General features: G+C 39.5%; 2 protein-coding genes across 9 annotated transcripts in view; one reads left to right on the top strand and one right to left on the bottom strand.

Moving 5' to 3' along the window:
• Positions 1 to 743: 743 nt before the first annotated feature.
• On the bottom strand, positions 744 to 11,876 carry ubxn2a (UBX domain protein 2A). 5 transcript variants are annotated; one of them, XM_017455355.3, is made up of 7 exons: positions 11,686 to 11,876; positions 5,407 to 5,469; positions 5,180 to 5,303; positions 4,922 to 5,031; positions 4,637 to 4,774; positions 2,582 to 2,743; positions 744 to 2,362 (listed from the first exon to the last, which is right to left on the bottom strand). In XM_017455355.3, exons 1-7 carry the CDS (start codon positions 11,874 to 11,876, stop codon positions 2,179 to 2,181), a joined length of 972 nt encoding a protein of 323 aa, XP_017310844.2. In that variant the 3' UTR covers positions 744 to 2,178.
• atad2b (ATPase family AAA domain containing 2B) overlaps positions 11,850 to 21,102 on the top strand; it is an 80,649-nt gene continuing 71,396 nt past the window's right edge. For all 4 annotated transcript variants that reach the window (XM_017456177.3, XM_017456176.3, XM_053675908.1 and 1 more), the window contains exons 1-6: positions 11,850 to 11,982; positions 15,732 to 15,886; positions 19,279 to 19,310; positions 19,574 to 19,721; positions 20,470 to 20,566; positions 20,766 to 20,904. In XM_017456177.3, the coding sequence (XP_017311666.1) occupies positions 11,875 to 11,982; positions 15,732 to 15,886; positions 19,279 to 19,310; positions 19,574 to 19,721; positions 20,470 to 20,566; positions 20,766 to 20,904 (679 nt within the window). In that variant the 5' untranslated portion in view covers positions 11,850 to 11,874. The remainder of the gene's footprint in view (positions 11,983 to 15,731; positions 15,887 to 19,278; positions 19,311 to 19,573; positions 19,722 to 20,469; positions 20,567 to 20,765; positions 20,905 to 21,102) is intronic.

The raw sequence follows: 21,102 nt of genomic DNA, 5'->3' as shown, positions 1-21,102 counted from the left end.
TTCCAAAACAAAAACACAACCCTGCCATTCTCATATGGACAGGAAGCTCTGCTTTGGCTTAGTCCAAGATCACCATAAAGTACATCCTCTTAAATATACATTTCACTGAAAGCTGTCAAATCTGTAACTGTATTACATTCAGTAAACCTAAACATTTCAATTATTGAATAAATCAATAAAAATTGGATATTTGTTTATATTTGTTCGGACCAATAACACCTGGCATAGCATAAAGCTAGAAAGCCAGTTCATTATTATTATATCGCTAATGAGCAGCGACTGCATATCATTGCAAACATGGAAATAATGCTCAGCTTTACATTTGGAATATACAGAAGTTGTATGGATTACAGAAAATGCTACGTAGTTCGACAGAGTCTGAGAATGGATTAAATATTTAGCGCATTGTCTACACATGAACTAGGAAGAGAATTACAGTTTGCACTGTGTATACAAATTGTCATACTAACCCCTGTATAAAAATCAACACTAAGCTGATTATTGAAAGGCTGATATCATGTCATATTTGAAACCCTGGCCTACAATTCAGCATTGTCTTAGCAATAACTTACAAAACATAAGTATCTTCTCTTTGTACTCAGATTCTTTAACGAAAGACAAAGGAGATGTCCATTATAATATGTAAATCTTTTCCAATTTCTGCTGATCACAGAGAATCTGAGTTTTTAAAAAAAATAACATCAACCACTTCAAACTAGTGTACTATAGGAAACAGGTAGGGCTTCATTGTTTAATGGGTTTATTGCAAGCAAAGCTCCAATACAAAATAACTTTTCACTCAATTTAAAGTGCATGTATATATCTTACACTTGCAAACCAATTCTGCATTGAATTTCATAACAGCAAACATTTTAACACACACAAAAATAGTATCATCATTGTGGTAAGACGAGCCTCGGTCAAATCTGTGATAAACACAGAGAAGTGCATTTAGTACTTATTTTTACTCAGTCACAGCACAGTCTCAGTCAGATATTTATTGTACATTGATATTGAAGACGTGGCATGTGTGTACCGCATTGCATCAGAGGTGGTCAAGGCATCCAACAAAGGAAGAACAAAGAATCAGTACGTTTATATGGACAACAATAATCCAGTATTAAGCCGATTAAGACGATACTCTGATTAAGAAACTAGCATGTAAACAGCGATTTTTTATTAACTTAATCCGACTAAAGTCATACTCGAAGTAAACACAAATGGAATTAAGACGTGTGGAGTATTCCTGTTTTAGTCGCATTATCGAAGTGCATTACAGACATGTAAACACCTTAATCACACTATTAACGTGGTGTGAGAGTTTTCACCGCACTTTACGACAGGACACGTACACACACGGCAGTGCTCAACCTTTTTACATTATACAAGAGAGCACGGCTGCGTCCCAAACCGCATACCGGATTTGCGTCCCAAATCCATGCATTTCAGCTGCTATATAGTGGGAAATTACGCGGATTGGGACGCAGTCCACGGCTTCAAGCAGTCGTCTATTTGCACGTACAGCATTATTATAATTAACAGCACTGGAAGCTGTCGAAAAAAAATGAAAAATAAAAACACCCAAAACTGTATACGGTACCATAACGAAGACCAACTGTACGTTGATACGTGAAATTCTGGAGGGACGTCGGGGCGCGGTGATTTAATGACGTGTGACGTTAATCGCTCTATGTTCTATAACATGTAAAACGGGAACATGAAAGGAGTATTCTAAAAGTGACTCGTGTAAACACCTTCATCACGATACTATCTTATTCAGAGTAAGGTCAATCATTAGATTACTGCTGTCCATGTAAACGTAGTCAATGACAGTCAAGTTATTCGAACCGTACCTATATAAACTCCATACTATTTATTGTGTTTATACTATGTGCAGCATTTACACATGACTATTAGATTACCAGTACGTCGTTATTGCACGTTATTAAAGATCACAAGGTGACAGTGATGAGATTTCTTCCACAAAAGTTTTCCAGTCTTTTATTCTTCACCGTAAAGTTCATAGACTTTTCGAACTGGATTAATGCAAAGAGGTCTGCAGTTGTGTAGACTTTTAAGCAGCTTCGGAAGGATTATATACTGCAAGCTTTTGTGTTCTACAAAAGGTTCATAAAATGTTTCTCCATACTGTAAGGTGACCAGTTAAGGAGACTTTGATCAGGAGTGACCAAAAGGTGCTTGTGTGCTGACAGGCCGCTGGACAATAACAGCATTTGTCAGGTCAGCCTCCTCCAGGCTCAGATTCCCCTGTGTGAGCTCCCGAAAAGGCAGAGATGTTGTCAAGATGAACGGTGAGCTTGATGACTGGGCTTTCTCTACAAAGCCTTGGACATCACTGATTCTGCAGCAATATGGACACATTATTTAAAGGTACCTCAGCACACAGTGATAAGAAATGTTAAAATCAACCACCAAAAAATCCTTACTGAATCAATTTGCAAGAGAGATAATGCTCCATTTGAAGGTGATGCTTATATTATGTAAATGTTTTTATATCTATGATGTTTTTCGTGTAGAATCACCATTTGATTATTGCGCAGTCTATGCATGTTACACTCACCGATGAGAAAGGTTAAACCTCTGCACTAGCCGTCGGCCATCTGCTAGCCAGATCTGTAGACATGTGATGGGCAACGCTTCGTCCAGCTCCACTGGAGGGACCGGGGGGCCTGAGCAATCTTCATGGATTGACCGAGACCTGACCACAACTCTAGGTGCCACGCTATCCGAGAGAAAACATACAGCATTAATAATTACAAAAGAGACTTATTTTCCAAGTTCAATATATTGGACTTCAAACAAGACATGTTCATCTGAAACATACCATTTTATGATTAGATCAGAAGAGTAGAATGAGGAAGCCACCTAGTGGATTTCTACTGCACTAACAATGTCGAAATGTCTCATGTTATATTGCTCAACCCTTGAAATTTAATGTTAATACATTAACAAGCTTTAAATGATTCCGGGATAAATAATAGTGCTGCAATACACAGGAAGAGAGAGAATATTTTGGTAACAAAGGGTCTCATTCGTCAAGCTGGATACAGACTAATCTGTTCATATTTACTTAAGAAATTTGGAATTTATGAAAATCCCGTTAGTTCTGAAAAATCTTTGCATCCTAGAAGAGCTCCTGAGTTTGTTAATATTTACCTATAAGGACACTCTCTAACATGAACCTCGATTGACAGGCTTCAAATCGTACAATTGGAAATCATTTTATGGTTCTTACAAGTTTATACGTGGACATGCTGTCAAGTTGAATTAGCTTATTTATTTCAATCACACACAAATTGAATAAAGATGGTGTGAAACCCATATCCTTTCATATTAATGGGCGTATTTAAAGAAATATTATACATGGGGAAAATTTTTTAAAAAGCAAGTATAAGTCAGTTCCTTTCGCTATGGTTTATTCTTTTAACACAGGAGTAAGTGACCAATCTGGAATGTCTCAGTGGGTAATGCGCTGTATACCCCCTGATATGTTGTGTGCAATCATCGGGCATCCCAAATACATCAGGTTGCCTTCCAGCATCTGCCCTCCTGCTTTTCCAACATGGCAGGAAGGAGCGAGCACTGGTGCGGGAGAGCCCGAAAAGCACGAGAGGTGGAGGACGTGAGAGACTTTGGGCCGACAGTCACCGAGACACTTACAAGTAAACATGGCGGTTTCCCTGTGTGATGTCCTTGGTGTCCTTGTTCACCTCGGTACAGTGTAGATATCTTTTTCTCCATTTTCATGTCTAACCGTTTTGTTTCCCTTCACTGTTTTCACACCAAATTCAACATTTCTGTTATTTCTTTCCAGATTTTGTGCTTTCCAGATTAAGTAGCCGTTACGCTGCTTAATAAGAATATTAATGACGGTAAAGGCTCTGTGTTACTGATCGGAAGGTCGGGGGTTCAAGCTCCAGCACTGCCAAGCTGCCACTGTTGGGCCCTTGAGCAAGGCCCTTAACCCTCTCTGCTCCAGGGATGCCGCATCATGGCTGACCCTGCGCTCTGATCCCAGCTTCCTGACATGCATGGATGTGCGAGGAAAATAATTTCACTGTGCTGCAATGTTTATGTGATCAATAAAGACTCATAATCATTATCATTTATGCTTTCAGCTTACTCTGAGCTGGAGTTTTGTACGAGTCACTAAATGCAAATGAGCTATGTAGTGAATGTGCTGCGGCGCATAGCAAAGCTAAGTGCAGATGAAAGGGAGGAAAATCAAGTGTTACTGAAACTGAAATCTGGCAGAATTGCTCTTTCTTTTTCTTACACAGACCTTTACGTAAAAAAAAACCTGATAAATGAGGCCCATTGTTGGAATCACAATACACCACCAAGAGTCCAGGAAGCCAACCCATCAGCATCGCATCCTATGCGAACAATTTGTTGTAACTAGTAGGATTGCAAAGCATCACAATGCAGATTAACTACAGTTAAACAAAAATTGGTTTATATAATTATTTCACAACGCTTTCTTCTAAATTCTTGCATTTGCAGTGTATTTCAAATAGAACAGTTCTGCATTTCACTCTTGCCATCACATCATCGTGACAAGTCATATTCCTATACTCACAATTGATTGAGAACTATTTGAAAGGCTTTCTTTTACCTGCCCAATCTGTAGCCTCTGCCACTAAAAGGCAGGAAGGTCTTCTTCTTTGGGACATACATTTCATCCTTCATTTCCTCCACACTGACCTCCAGCTCCTCCTCATCTGCTCTTCCCTCCAGTTCCAAAGGTAACTCCCTGCAAACAGATGTTCTTACTGAGAACACGACGAGAGGTCGAGACTTTAACATGTCCATGCGGTCTTTGGAACGTGCTACGGCGAGGTCGGGGACATTTCTGCGCACGTCACTATAATAATCACATGCTATGATAACAATGCCTTACCCTCGTTTAAGAGCTTCGAGGAACTCTTGATTCTCCTCTGAGGAGTAGCTTCGCAAATCCTCATCATTCACAGTAAAACCATCTTTCCACAGTCTAACCACAATCTCCACCTGCAGTAAACAAAGGCAGCTGAGCAAAACAAGCTTAAAACACAGACAGGTCAGGTCTACGCTAGGTTGTCGCTGGAATCACTCTCGCAAATGCTTTCGTACAGAAAGTTTATTTATAACAATGTCTGAGAAGTAGAAATCACTGAACCTTCTTCCCATACGTGGGAACACTGCTGATCTTCTCCACCTCATCTAGAAGGTCCTCCACGGAGAAACTCGACCTTATGGGGGTCTCCTCTTCATCATCGTGATTATTCTGAGCACCATCAAACCTGAGAGCTCATTACATAATAATATTAAACGATTAAAAAAAAAAACTTAGACAAACACTACAAAATAATTGAAATATCTGGAAGTCACGTGTAATAGGCTCACCACGGGCCATCTTTGACGCTTTCTCTTGAATCAGTGTCTTTCATTACGTCTTCTCTCTTCCATCTTAGAACATAAAGAGGAAAAATATGTAGTTGGGAGCAACATACTGTGAAGTTGACCGTTTCATGTAATAACAACTTGAAATTTGAGTCATAGTGACTGGGGTTAGGCCTGGTTTTGGGCCTTGTTTTGACAACAAAATATCTCTACTAGTATCAGGCTACTGTGCAAGAGGTGCATATGACGGGCCAGTGAACACCCCTCCCCCCATGCATTAACCATGCAGCCTCTTTCAATTCGAAAACGCAGAACAATCGAGGCGTAATGACGTAGAAATTCATCTAGATGAAAGCACAGTGAAATATTCACTGCATGGCGTCCGTCATTGCTCAATAACGAATGACCGCATCTGGTGCGTGCATGCGCGCGCGCGCGGTTTAAAAAGACCAACGCCACACGTAGGCTGTATGTTGCAGTACTCTTCAACATAGCCGAATATAAACACTAAAAAAATTACACCATACTTAAAGTCCTAAGACATTGCGACAAAATTACGTAAAGAGCGCGTGAGTGAGTGAATGAGTGAGAGAGAGAGAGAGAGAGAGAGAGACAGAGCGCGCGCGCGCTCGTGAAGCACACAAGCGCAGCATTATGCATAATCCAGACACCGACGTTTATAAACAGCGCGTACAGAAACACTCAAAAACATCCCCATGAAGAATTAGTGCATTGTTACCAGTTTGCCATTCCATAAGACTCACACAGATAGATCCTGAGGTGTTAAGTTTCTCTCAGCAACACACACACACACACAGGAAGATGCAGCAGCCATTCATGTGACGTAACACCGCGCGCTGCCCCTGTATGACGTAACGATTATAAATTACAACACTGTGAATAAAATCTCCGAATATCTTTCTTCACACAGAGTGTGCAGAAGTCAGTGGAAAGTGGATTTTCAAAAAGTTACCAATAAAACCAGATCCTTCTTTCAGAACACTGAATAGAAAATGGACTGATTTAAAGAATAACCACAGTAAAAACATTCTTAGCGTAAATATATATAAAAGAATCATAGAGGGAAACTTGTGATGGACTCCATATATATATATATATATATATATATATATATATATATATATATATATATATATATATATATATATATATATAAATCACACTGTCTCATTTGCTATTCATTTAGTAGTCATTTGACCCTTTATCTATCCTGTTATTTCTATAGTCTTATGAATAAATAAGTACACATCATGGAAATTGTTGCCGCTCTTTTTTTTATTACATATTTGGAAAGCAAACATTTGATCGTTTTTGAAACAGTGCTTATTAATAACGGTGATACGTTCTATCAAATGACACATAAAATTGACATTTTGTAGTATTTTTCACAATTTAAATGAGCAAAAGAACAGATCAGTCAAATGGGAAACGTAAGTAAACCCCTACATTTATCACACCTTCAAATCCATAAAATTAAAATCAGGTGTTCAAGATTGGGTGCCAGTGCCAGGAATTTGTCTTATTTATACCCCTGTCATATCTAATGTCTGGTGGTGTTCCCTTTGCTATTGAGGTGTGTGGTGTCATCATGCCAAGATCTAAAGAGCTCTGTAAGGCCTTCAGAAAAAAGGCTTTGGATGCCTATGAGTCTGGCAAGAGATTTAAAAAAAAACATCTCCAAATTATTTGAAATACATCATTCCACTTTAAGGAAAATCATCTACAAGTGGCACAGTTTTCAAACGACTGTCAATTTGTCCAGGACTGGCCGTCCCAGCAAATTCAGCCAAAGAGCAGACCGTCAGATGCAAAATGAAGTCATCAAGAACCCCAAATCTCATCAGAGGATCTGCTAGTAAATGTTGCAACTGTTGGTGTCAGAGTGCATGCTTCTACAATCAGAAAGAGATTTTTGAAATTTGACCTGCATGGGAGGCATGCCAGGAAAAAGCCTTTGCAAGACTACAGTTTGCCAGTGAGCATATTGGCAAAGGCCAGGCCTTTTGGAATAATGTGCTCTGGACAGAAGAATCAAAGATAGAGTTGTTTGGTCACAGTAACAGCAGACATGTTTGGCGCAGACCAAAGACAGCTTTCCAGGAGAAGCACCTGATACTAACTGTGAAGCACGGTGGAGGGAATGTTATGGTTTGATGTTGCTTCACTGCCTCAGGGACTGTACAGCTTGTATCCATTGATTCAATTATGAATTTTGCATCATATCAAAGAGTGCTTGAAGATAATGAGGCCATCTGTCTGAAAGTTGAACCAAACCAAAGTTGGACCTTTCAACAGGATAATGATCCTGAGCACACTAGCAAATGCATCAAGGAATGGCTCAAAAAGAAGAAATGGAGGGTTATTGACTGGCCTAGTCTAAACCTGGATTTGAATCCTGTTGAAATGTTGTGGGGATTTGAAACAGGCAGTACATACAAGAAAACCCTCAAACATCTTGCCACTGAAAGAATATTCCATGGAAGAGTGGTCAAAAATTCCAGCAAGCCTGGTGGACATTTATGCAAAACGCCTACAAGAAGTTATTTCTGCTAAAGGGGGCAATACTATCTTCTGAGGACAAGGGTGTACTTACTTTGTCCACAGAGCAATATCACATCTATGTGATATTTCTGTTGATATTGATGTTTCTGTTGAATAAATGTTCGAAAAAGCTAATTTTCCTTGTAGTTTTGTAAAAAGTATATCAACTTTGTTAATAGGCACTGTTTCAAAGATGATCAAATCTTTGCTTGTCCAAATATGTAAAAAAAAAAAAAATAAAAAAAAAAAGCCAACAATTTCCATGGGGTGCACTTATTTTTTCACATGACTGTGTGTATTTATTTGTATCTAATTTTTTTTCTCACATTCATGACACAGATGACACATGATCTAAACCACTGGTTTAACCCTGAGGGCCATAGCGATACTACCGGGGGCTATCAATAGGCCTATATAATTTAGCCTAATATAATTGCTAAAATGTTATTTGCCAAATGTAAATACTATAAAAGTTTGTCACTACCAGTTACACTATATGGCCAAATGTATGTGGACAACTGACCATCAAACCCATGTGTGGTCCTTCCCCACACTGTTGAAAAGTTGAAAGCTCACAATTGTATAGGATGTCTTTGAATTCTTTAGATTTAAGATTTCCCTTTACTGAGGCCTATCCTAAACCTGTTCCAGCGTGACAATGCCCCTGTGCATGAAGCTCAGACCATGAAGACATGGTTTACCAAGGTTGGAGTAGAAGAGCTTGAGTGTCCTGCACAGAGCCCTGACCTCAACTCCAGTGAACACCTTCGAGATGAATTGGAACGCCGACTGCACCTCGGGCCTCCTCGCCCAACATCACTAATGCTCTTGTGGCTGCATGAGCAAAAAACCCTATAGCCATGTTCCAAATCTAGTAGAAAGCCTTCCAAACAAGTGGAGGCCGTTGTAGCAGCAAAGGGGGCACCACCTTTGGAATGGGGTGTGCAGCAAGCACATAGGAGTATAATGATCAGGTGTCTGCATACTGTTGGCCATATAGTACTTGGAAAAACATGAGCATCATTATTTGAGCCATAAAGATTTATGATCCCTTTGGCTATTATCTGTTTTGAGTGTTGTGTAAAACATACTTTCACTTATTTCATTCATTTTCAGTAAAATTAATGAGCCTATCCCAGGAAACTAGGTGTGAGGCAAGAACACACCCTGGGCGGCACACAAGTCCAGCACCAACACCAGCACCATGCATCAACTGTGGACCCTGGAGCTGTGTGGCATGTCTGCTTTTTTATTTATTTATTTATTTATTTTTTAAATAATTCTGATTATGGTGTCACAACTATAGTTATTTGTAGTTTCATCACCAGAGCAAGCATAAGTTCTGAATAAGTCCATCAGTCTGTAGTGTAGGTTGGTCAACTGGTCTCTAACAATTCTGCACAAAGAAATGAATCTGAGGTAGCAAAATTTGGTCAACTGCCAGACAGGAACCAAGAACTGCCAAAGCCAGAGGCTTGGGAGTGGCAACATTTTATTGATGACAGCAACTCAAACAACTTCTGTAAATTTACAGAGCCACCAAATTGGGCAACTGTGAATCTGTAGCCTGAGAAACAACCATTTTTCTGGCAGTTCCAGTGAAGTAAATGGCAACTGCATTGTTAATGCAAGTAAAACTTCCTCTGAGCTGTACCTCATTCAAAACAGTTAAAAGGGAAAAAAAATCATCATGTCCTATGACTATAGCAAAAATAAAACTTGTAAAACTTTTCACAGTTATCATTTTAATGCAGTTTGATCAAGCAAAGGTTTAGTGGAAACCTGGTTCCTTGAACCATCACTGGTTCTAGTATGAGCACTGGTGATGGTGGACAAGGGGTAACATGGTCACTGGGGTCTCGCTACTCACCGTTAACGCCTTATCATAAATGCTGAAGCTGCAAGGCCACCTGTATTATGGCTGACCCCTCCTACCCCTCTCATGGAAGCTTCACCCTTCTGCTGTCTAACAGAAAGTACTGGAGCATCCATGCCACCACCACCATCAGACTTTGTAACAGCTTCTTCCATGAAGCAGTGAAATTACTATACATATAGCTGCCTCCCAACATCCACGTGGTTTTTCAAGACCTTTCCCAACATCCAGCCTAAGATGACCATCACTGTACTTAACTGTACATGGAGCCCTTAGACACAATGCTTTCATGTTTCTATGGACACTTTTTACTCCAGATCCTGCTGCTACTGGACACTTTCCCTCCATCCTACTGATACTGGGACAGTTTTCCCACTATACAGAGTTATATGGAGGAATGGCCATTTGTCTTGACTGGGGGAGATGAAAAGGAAGCTCACAGAAATCGCATTTTGTACAGGACTTGAAAATTCATGAAATAGCGCTGCCACCTCACAGCTAAAGGTAGAGCTGCCACCTCACAGCTAAAGGGTGTCCGGTTTAACCCTGAGTTCGGGTTACTGCCTATAAAGAGTTTCGCATTTTCTCCCCACGTCTGTGTGGGTTTTCTCTGGTTTCCTCCCACCTTCCAAAAATACTCCAGTAGGTGGATTAGCTATGCTAAATTGCCACTAATTGTAAATAAGGGTGGGGATGTGTGTGCATGATGCCCTGAGATGGATTGGTGTCCCATACGGGGTATATTCCAGCCTTGACCCCTCTGGATCCACCGTGACCCTGTCCAGGATAAAGTGGTTACTTGAGAAAAATGAATGAATAAAGCTACGCATCTGTCAGTGGCTTTTATTTCGAAAGTCACAGTGCAACCCAAACATTAGTGCACTTATCAGCAAAATGTGTGCTTGGCTGAGGCTGTCGGTGTAGGATCAACTCAACTCTCAACTCAATTTTATTCATACAGCACATTTAAAAACAACAGAGTTGACCAAAGTGCTTCACAACCAGGAAATCGAAAAACAGTAAACTGTCAAACACCAACATACACGCACACACTACAGCACTACAAACTCCAACAACAAATATCTTTAATACTTAGGGTTCAACTGCCAAAGCCTAAAGATATGTTTTCAACCGAGACTTAAAAATCTCCACTGATGGGGCCAAGTGAATATAAAGGGGGAGATTATTCCATAATTTTGGAGCAAGCACAGAAAAGGCCCGATCAGCCTTTGACTTTTGCTTAGCCCAAAGGGGCAGACAACAACATTTGGTTTGTAGACCATAAAGGCGTAGACAAAACATGAAGCTTAGGAGATCTGTAATAGGTCAGGTTTAACTATCAGCTTAATTAAAGCCTGAACTCTAATATTGGTAATGATATTGTGGTCTGATATTGACCACATTCCCCTTCAAAAGTGATTTATTTTATTTAATATAACGTAGGTTTGCAGCAAACTGGAATCAATTGCTGAGATTATACATTATATACATACAAATAATACACATTGCCAATTTCATCCAAGACTCTAAATACTCTAAAAATTAAATTAAAAAAAATCTGTTATCTGTGTTAATGTTTTGTCATTAATATACTTTACTATGTAATTTAATTTAATAATTTAATAATTGAATATGTTCCTCAGGGCTTCTCTGGTTCTAGATGTCTAAAAGGGTAACCTTGTGCTGTAGGGTTCTCCACAGTATCTTTAACAATTTCCCCATGCACACACTCTTTAGGTTGAATTAGAAAGAAAAGAATCTTTTTTTTATTATTATTATTATGGGTATATATTTGGTTGGAAAGATAAGAGAAATGATGGGCGTACAATTACTGAAGCACAAACCTGTGACTGTAAGCTAATTGTGCTGGAGGATTGGTGGAGGCGGAAGTGGCGTGCTGCCTGCTGTCTCTGGTTAACAGTAGAGGGAGGGAGAGAGCGAGAGAAATGGCGCCTCGGCACTCTAGCTGAGAGACAGTCAATACAGAGGGAACTGACAGAGCCGAGAGGAAACAATACGGTAGAGGAGAAAACATGGTGAACACAAGAAAAAGCACGCAGCTCCAGCCATGCAGTCTTGTCATCTCCGGTCGGACGCGGTCGTCTCTTAGGAACAACCCAAACTTGGAAGAACACAACCATGTAAGAGCCGGCTCGCTTTTCCTCCCTGCCCGGCTGCTTAGAGCGAGCTGTGCTGTGCTGTGCTATGCTAAGCTAAGCTAAGCTATGCTACCCAGTTTGGCCTGAAGATTGATGTCCCTCATTGATAGCCAGCTAGCTTACCTCTTTTGTTCACGAATGCCGTGAACGAGTGACAGTTTGTTAAAAGTATTCAGTATTTGTGAGCGACGCGACATGTATTATCGCTGCTAGACATTTTTTCATTTAGTAAAGGAAATATATAAATTTCTATTAAAATAATAGCTTGCTAGCTTACTAGTTTATTGGACTGAGTGTCTCTAAGTTCTCCCTTTGTGTTGCTGTTGTGCCTGAGAAGAACTAACGTTAGCTAGCCTGGCTAGTTAGCAAGTTGCGCTTTTGTCACGGACTGAGGCACCTGACAGCAGCACACAGGAGATAAACAACACACTTCACCCGGCTGCTGCTCGGTCCGTGTTCGCTGCTTTCAAGAACTACTTATAACAACAGAATTTCACACAACAAATGGTGGAAGGAGAGGAGAGTGGAGGCAGACCCCTGCTGGTTTAAAGCGGGCACTGTGCTTTATTTAGGAAGTGAACTCCGGCAAGTTGAGTGTTGTTACAGGCGGTAGTGTTGCTCTGCTCTGCGAGCATGAAGCGCTCTGGTGGGGGTTTGCCTCGAGGAGAGCTGCGGGAAGTTACCGTCACTTCCACAGTATAGAAAATTACCTCAGTAGCTTATTTTACTGTGTGTGCATGTGTCTTATTTTAGGCAGAGTAACTGTTAACAACCGTTTTTTATACAAACATTTCCCACTTAACCTCGGGGTTATAGCTCAAATCAGTAGTCTCTGTCACTCTTTCTCTCCCAGTCACTCTCTCTCTCACTTCGTCTTTCTTTCTTTCTTTCTCTTTTTTGCATGTCAGTTATCTGTTTTACATTTTGGCTTGTGTACTTATTGTTGAAGTTATATTTCATACCTGTAGGGATGGGCGATGTGGTCACCGTGCTGAGAAGAAAACAAACACAATAGAAACCCTGATAGAATTTGTAATGGGAATTGTTTTGGTTTTAATGGAAATCAATGTAATTGTCCCTACTGGTAACACCTTTCTGTTGGTGGCATGTTATAAAATATGATAATGCTTTATTAATCCCAAGACGGAGAGATTTGGGAATGTTGTGTTTAGTGGGTACCATGAAGGACTTACAGTGGTGTTTTGAAAGTTTCAAATTTTCTATATTTCTCCATAAATATGACCTAAAACATCTCCCGCTTTTCACACAGGTCCTAAGACGAAGAGAACCCAAGACAAAAAATATTTATATACTTGGTCATTTATTTATTGAGGAAAATGATCCAATATTACATATCTGTTAGTGGCAAAAGTATGTCCTCTAGGATTAGCATTTCATTTGAAGGTGACATCAGAGTCAGGTGTTTTAAATCAATGGGATGACAATCAGGTGTGAGAACAGAGAACTATCAAAGCCTGATCTTCACAACACATGTTTGTGGAAGTGTATCATGACACGAAAAAAGGAGATTTCGCAGGACCTCAGTTGATGCTCATCAGTCTGGAAAAGGTTACAAAACCATCTCTAAAGAGTTTGGACTCCACAAATCCAGTCATACAGCTTGTGTACAAAGGGAGGAAGTTTAACCCTCCCCAGGAGTGGTCGACCAACAAAGATCACTCCAAGAGCAAGACGTGTAATAGTCTGTGAGGTCATATAGGTAGCCAGTGTAACTTCTGTGCAACTAAAGGCCTCTCTCGCACTGCTTAAAGTTAATGTTCATGAGTCCACCATCAGGAGATCACTGAACAACAATGGTGTGCATGGCAGGGCTCCAAGGAGAAAACCACTGCTCTCCAAAAATCCACCTCTGGGCCAGGACTGCCATCATTGATGAAAGAGTGAATTCTGAATTATAACCAGAGACTTCTAAAGGAAAATGTCTGGACATCTGTCCATAAACTGAAGCCCAAGACAAAGTGCATCATGCAGCAAGACATGCAAGTCCTAATCACACGAGTCGCTCCACTAAAGAATGGTTAAAGTAGAATAAAGGTAATGTTTTGTAATGTCGAAGGCAAAGTCCTGACCTTAATCCAATAGAAATGTTGTGGAAGGAGCACATGAGGAAACCCACCAACATCCCAGAGTTGAAACTGTTTTGTACTGAGGAACGGGATAAAATTCCCCCGAGCCGATGTGCAGGACTGATTAACAGTTACCGGACATGTTTAGTTGCAGTTATTGCTGCACAAGGGGGTCACATCAGATACTGAAAGCAAAGGTTCACATACTTTTACCAATCACAGATATGTAATATTGGATCATTTCCTTCAATATATAAATGTCCAACTATAATATTTTTCTCTCATTTGTTTAATAGGGTTCTCTTTATCTACTTTTTAGGACTTGTGTGAAAATCTTTTAGGTTTTAGGTCATATTTATGCAGAATTGTAGAAAATTCTAAAGGGTTCACGCACCCCTGTACATCCTTAATGGAAACCATTGGGTAACAGTTTAATGGTTAACAGCTGATGGTTTGTAATGATATTTGTAGTATCATGATAAGGCATTAGAATTTCTGTGATGCCATATCATAACACGTCACAGTTTTACGATAGACTATAGATGGTTTTATCAATATATATGTTTAGTAACGGGGTGCAAAGCAGCAGTGCTGTATTTAAATAAAAAAAATCTGCAAGAACTGTGAAAGCAAAACATTCATTCTGAAAATATTATAACTTAACATCCAATCAGCTGTTTATTAAGCAGTGACCATACTAGGTTTTTACCTTGCAGTTTATTTCAGGGGATGACAGGTGGCCCTCCTGAGATGTTGTAGACTGTTACCTTGCTATCTTCCCATGCAGCAAAAATCCACTGTGACTTCTACCCAACAATTACTTTTGTTTTTCCCTCTTGTTTTCTAATAACTCATGCCACGAGGTGCACAAATTTATAGGGCCGAAGTTCACCTAGATTTACTGTGTCCTTTCTGATTGTCCTTTTTGTTAATTTTCTTTATTTTCTGGTCGCTTTTTTCCTTCTTTAAAAAAAACAACAAAACTTTTCTTATAACTTGAGTTATTCCGTGATATTTCAGGGAAACAAAGTGTGCTGTGATTTAAGTTATGACAGTATCGATATCTTTAGAAGTTTCGCAGTAGATATCTGAGAAAATTGGAAGTGAGCCATGATCGATGTAGTATGGTTAATCTGGTGAGAAGGTCTGACTTGAAAGGGGCATGGTGTGACTTTAGTGTTTAGCACATTCGCCTTGCACCTCCAGGGTTGGGGGTTCGAATCCTGCATCTGACACGAGAGGAGGTTGTGTGTTCTACCCATGCTTCGGGGGTTCCTCCACTCCGGTTTCCTCCACAGTCCAAAGACGTATTGTAGGCCGATTGAGATTGTCCGTGGTGTATATACATGTGTTCCCTGCGATGGGCTGGCACCCTGTCCAGGATACCCCCTGCCTTGTGCCCAGAGTTCCCTGGGGTAGGCTTCAGGCTCCCCTGCAACCCTGTGTAGGATAAGTGGTATGGAAGATGTATGGAGGTCTGACTTGAATAGAAGGTCTTTTAGCCAGCTTCAACCTATAACTATGGCTCTTTCTTTCTTTCTTTCTTTCTTTCTTTCTTTCTTTATTTATTTATTTACGTGTCATTGTCATGACAAAAATATAATGAAATGCTTTTTTGTCATTTGTCATATTTATGCCTTTCAGAATGACCCCAGTAAAATCAGCTCCGGTAGCCCGCGCTTGTCCCCTCCGTCTAAGCGAAAACGCAGACACACGACGCCTAGCTCCAGTGACACTTCCCCAAGTCCCCAGAGCAAAGCGCAGAGAGTTACATGGAACACCTCCAAACACTGCACCAGGTGAGTCCGTCTCAGCCTGCCAGCCATGACCTATATTAATAGGCTGGATTTATGGTATTACAAGGTTGAGACTATTGTAAATCTGTTTCATTTGTTAGTCTCTCATTCTATCTTTATATTATTGAATTGTGTGGGGTTGGTCAATATAGACTTAAAACTATATCACGATATTTCTTTTTTTTTGAGGCAATGATATAAATGATACGAAAATAGTAACATTCACCTTTCTGGCCATAAGTCACATCACTATACAGTCTTGAGAGCCATGCGAACACAAACATTGATCCAAAAAAGTCAAACTTAATCCTGGGCATCAGCAAATGCTAAACTATACCAATTAATTAGGCTAAAATAATAGAATATGAATTTTATTCACAAATTAAAAATTCCAGTGCAAATGCAAACACCAATACACGCATGATTCATAATCTGACCCCAGTAACAACAAATGGAAGTGTTGTGAAAAATACTTTTCTTCTGTAAAAGTGCATGTAATGTTTAGCAAATTTTTAAACTACGCTGCAAAACATCAAATCCGTATATAAACACAGTAAGGATTCTTATCAAGTACAAGATTAAACTGTAAACACTGATTCTGACTTTATTCTTAAACTACATACTAATGTTGGAGCTCCGCCCTCCACCATGCCTGTTCTCGTTCTGCGTGTGAGACTATATCTTCAATATAGCAACTCGGGGTTCAATATAGCAACTCGGGAGCAACTCGGGGTTCAGTGTCTTGCCCAAGGACACTTCGGCATGTGGAGTCATGCGGGTCGGGAATCGAACCTCCAACCCTATGATTAGTGGACAACCCGCTCTACCAACTGAGCCACAGCCGCCCCTATAGTAGTATCTAAGTACTTAAGTATTAGAAGCTTCATTTCTTTCACGTGCACAGGCTCATTCTGATGTAAAGGTCATATAGGGTAGAGCAAAGGGACAGATAGACATCAACCTTTTCTGTGTCAACAGTTATTGGATGTAATGTCCAGTAAAGCCATTGTCGTGGAAAACAATCTTTCCAGCCTAAGTCAAAAACTTCAGAGACAGAGGGTTTGTAGATGTCAAAAATAAAATAAACTTTATTGAAACAATAAAGTGTGAGAGTCTGCAGAAAGTCCGAATTAAAATTATCCCCAGGTGGGGCATTCACCTTTTCTTTCTAGAAACACACCAATCTCCATTGCCTTAACTAATTATTCATATCCTTATGATACCTTATATTTGTGGTGCATGCATTGTCAGTTGTATTTAAAAAAAAAACATTTTACCAGACTAGGTTTTTTTTTTTTTACTTTATCCCATAATTCACTCTATAGTCTCAGCCTGGTACTCTTCCTCCTGGAAGTGTTATCTTTTCCTTTGACACTGATTTGCAAGCTGGGAGGGCTTTGTTTGGAAACCCAGTTCTGGTATGTGCCTAATTGCTTTTTTATTGCCATAGAGTGAGGCTGCTTTAGACAAACAAAACGTTCTTAATTTACACACTTAGAATGTCACTTGTTAGAAAGTGTTTTATAGTTTTAGATTATGCCTGCCGTGCAGAGAGGTACGGACTAACACAGAAAACAATTAGGCCTACTGTTTAGTAAGACACAGAATTCATCTAACTCAATACACACTTAGAATATAACTTGATCAACAAGTGTACTATGGATTTAGATGATGCTTCCCACAAATAATTTGAACTGTTAGTGAACCAGTTACACACCAGATTATACCTTATTAACATATCCAAACATTAGTAAACTTTGTCCTTACACACATTGATTACACTTTATATTCTATACCATCATATTCTATACCATTGTAAGTGGTAAATATTGATGATAAATAAACCCGCAGATCAGATCTATCAGCTAATATAACAATGCGGCATATGTAGATGCTTTGTTTTATATAATAATGTGAGCAGTGTATTGTTTTTATATCAGAAACTATCTATATAGTGAGAGTCCCTAATAAACCTCTACTATACCAAAGTGTTAATGAATTCTCAAGCTTGATTGGACAGAAGGTGCTGATGTATTTATTTTATGGATACAGCAGCTCTGACCCTAGTTGTGCTGTTCAAGTTGTGCTGCTTTTTCTAATACACATCATTTCTACAGTAAAACTTGTGCACAGGGCCTTATATGGTGGATGATCTAATTGAAGCTTAAAAAATGTTAAAAAATGATTGAAAAAATCTATAATTATTGATATGGTGAAATAAGTGAATATTTGGTGATGTACATTATATTATAAGTGAATATTATAATAATATAAGTGAATAATATGGTGAAGTTTTATTTAAGATTTAACACACCCACCTCTCTGTCATGAATTATTGTCTTGTAATAATAATAGACCCTGTTGTGTTTTTTCCCTTACTGACTAGATCAGTACGTTTACATGGACAAGAGTAATCTGATATTTGCACGATTAAGACGATACTCTGATTACGAAACGAGCATGTAAACAGATTATCGATGACCTTAATCCGGCTAAAGTCATACTCGAAGTAAACACAAATCAAATTAAGACATGCGGAGTATTCCTGTTTCAGTCGCATTACAGACATGTACACACCTTAATCACACTATTAACATTGTGTGGGAGTTTTCATCACATTTTGTGACAGGGCACACACACACACCCACGGCAGTGCTCAACCGTTTGACGGAAAACAACACGCAGCACAGCTGCGTCCGAAACCACGTACGTACTATGTACATGTATTTTAGCTGCTATAAGTGCACGGTTTAGGACGCAGCCCACAGCTACAAGCAGTAGTCTATTTGCATGTACAGCATAACAGATAATTAACTGCACTTGAAGCTTTCGTAAAATTAAAAATTAAACACCCAAAACTATATACGGTACCGTAACGAAGACGAATTGTATGTCGATACGTGAAATTCTGGAGGGGACGACGTGGCGCGGTGACCTAATGACATTTGCTGTTACTCGATCTATGTTCTATAACATGTAAAACAGGAACATGAAAGGAATATTCTAAAAGCGACTCATGTAAACACCTTAATCAGAATATTGTCTTATTCAGAATAAGGACAATAATTAGATTACTGCTGTCCATGTAAACGTGGTCATTTTTATTTGGCGTTAGTGCATGAGTGAGTGGGAGCGTACAGTAGCTGATTGAGAGGAATCGCCAGAAACTTGTTTATATTTTAGAAAGAAGTATCACTGCATTTGTTTTGTTTTATTGTTAAATTGTTCAAATCAGTTCATTGCTAATGCTCGCAGTGATGGTGGAATATCAACAACTCAAAAACTAATGTGTAAATGTCGAAAATGTAAAAGCACTTGTTACGCAGTTGATTATCCAGAAATTGTATTATTTCACAGTTTACGTTGCTTGAATAGGGTTTGTTGATGTCTTTCAGGTTATCCACTGGTGCTTTGCAAAATGGACACGGTAAGACAAGATTTTCTTTTTGTGACGTTACGTAAATGAGGCAGCTGAAATGTTTTGTAGTTGTGCTTCTTTGGGGGGGAAAAACCTGCTCAGAGCAGCGTTTTAACTTGTCAAGCCTTTGCCCTGTCTTTGTGCCCGTTTGTGTTTTAGTGAATCAGATAAATTTGCACACAGGACTGAGTTACTCTGTGCTGTGTATTGTTTCTTGTTAATGTTTTGCACGTGTTCTGCTTCATGAATGCGGTTTTGTCAAATGTTTGTAGGCCGAAGAACACTGCGGGTAGATGACAGCACAGATGGGGACGATGCTCGCTTGAATGGCCACGGTGAGCTGAAGAGGAGCTGTCGCTCTAGGAAGAGCCGCTTTCAGCACCTCAACCAGAGCCTGCTGTTTGACCAACTGGTCAACAGGTAATGTTCGGTTGAGAGGCTAGTTAACTTATAGTTCGCCGCTACACTGTGTGTGTGTGTGTGTGTGTGTGTGTGTGTGTGTGTGTGTGTGTATATATGTATGTAGAGCTGTTTGTAATACATTTTGTTACTTAGTGGTTTTTTATGTAGCTTTAAATGATGTGTGTGTGTGTGTGTGTGTGTGTGTGTGTGTGTGTGTGTGTGTGTGTGTGTATGAGTAATTGTATGTTTGATGGCAGATCATTATGAGGATAACAACATGAAAATCATTACGATTGTTTTCTCAGTATTGAATCATGAATTTTGATCACAATTATTCAGAGAGTCCTGTAGAATCACTGAATAAGTTTGGACATGTAAATGCACTAAGTAATAAAAACATTAAAGATGATCTTTAATAATTTCAGACCCAGTCAGTTTTTCTGGTTGAGTTAGCATACTGCTTGTTTGGAAAGACAGATGGCTAGACTCTATTGGAGACCTGCTAGAGTTGGAAATGATGCATGAGCTTTTTGGATTGTAATTGGCAAAGCTAGTGTATTAGTAACGGATAGTGTGTTTATATTTCTGCTTTGATTAAGATTTAGTTATAAAAACTAGTGAGCACGATTAATTTTGTTATATTAGTTTTTTTCTTTTCTCTTTTTGCTGTAGATCCACTTGAATTAAATGTATTCTCAGTATTCTGTTTGAGTTGTTTGGTTGTTTGTGATTGACCATCAAGACTGCGTCTTTTCCCTGATGACAGCACGGCAGAGGCGGTGCTTCAGGAGATGGACAACATCAGCAACATACGACAGAGTCGGGAAGTGGAGCGGCTCCGGATGTGGACAGACACAGAACTGGTGAGTGCCGGCACCAAGTATGTTTCCCAGTGTATTACTTTCTCAAATGTGAATCTCATACTGAAAACAGAGTAAAATTGTGGTGCGGTGTGGTGGTTTGTTGACGTGATGGTCCTGTTGAGAATAGTACTGGATTCTTTTGTAATGTTTCAGTCTAGTCTGTCGTATTTAAGTTTCCTTTGTCTACCTTGGTTGACAGGAAAACATGGACATGTATTCACGTGTGAAAAGGCGGAAATCGCTAAGGAGGAATACATTTGCGATGCAGACACACCATAAAGTCATCAGCAAATCTGAAGCTCCAGAAGAGGAGGGAAGGGAGGAAGAAGAAACCGATGGTATGCTAGCCTTTGACCTTTATTTCCTGAATGCCATAATGTTGTTTTTATTGTTCCTGTACATTTCTAACACGAGTAACCTACACTAACATGCAAAACGTGAGGTTTTCAGAAATGTTACGCAATTCTTTACAGTTGCTTTATAGCACAGTTTTGGTGTTCAGTGTTTTTTTTGTTTTTTTTTTTGGTTTTTTTTAA

This window comes from Ictalurus punctatus, chromosome 25, assembly GCF_001660625.3.
Source record: "Ictalurus punctatus breed USDA103 chromosome 25, Coco_2.0, whole genome shotgun sequence".
NCBI classification, from domain to species: domain Eukaryota; kingdom Metazoa; phylum Chordata; class Actinopteri; order Siluriformes; family Ictaluridae; genus Ictalurus; species Ictalurus punctatus.
Note: the sequence above shows the minus strand (reverse complement) of the source record. Positions and strands in the feature narration are given on the sequence as shown.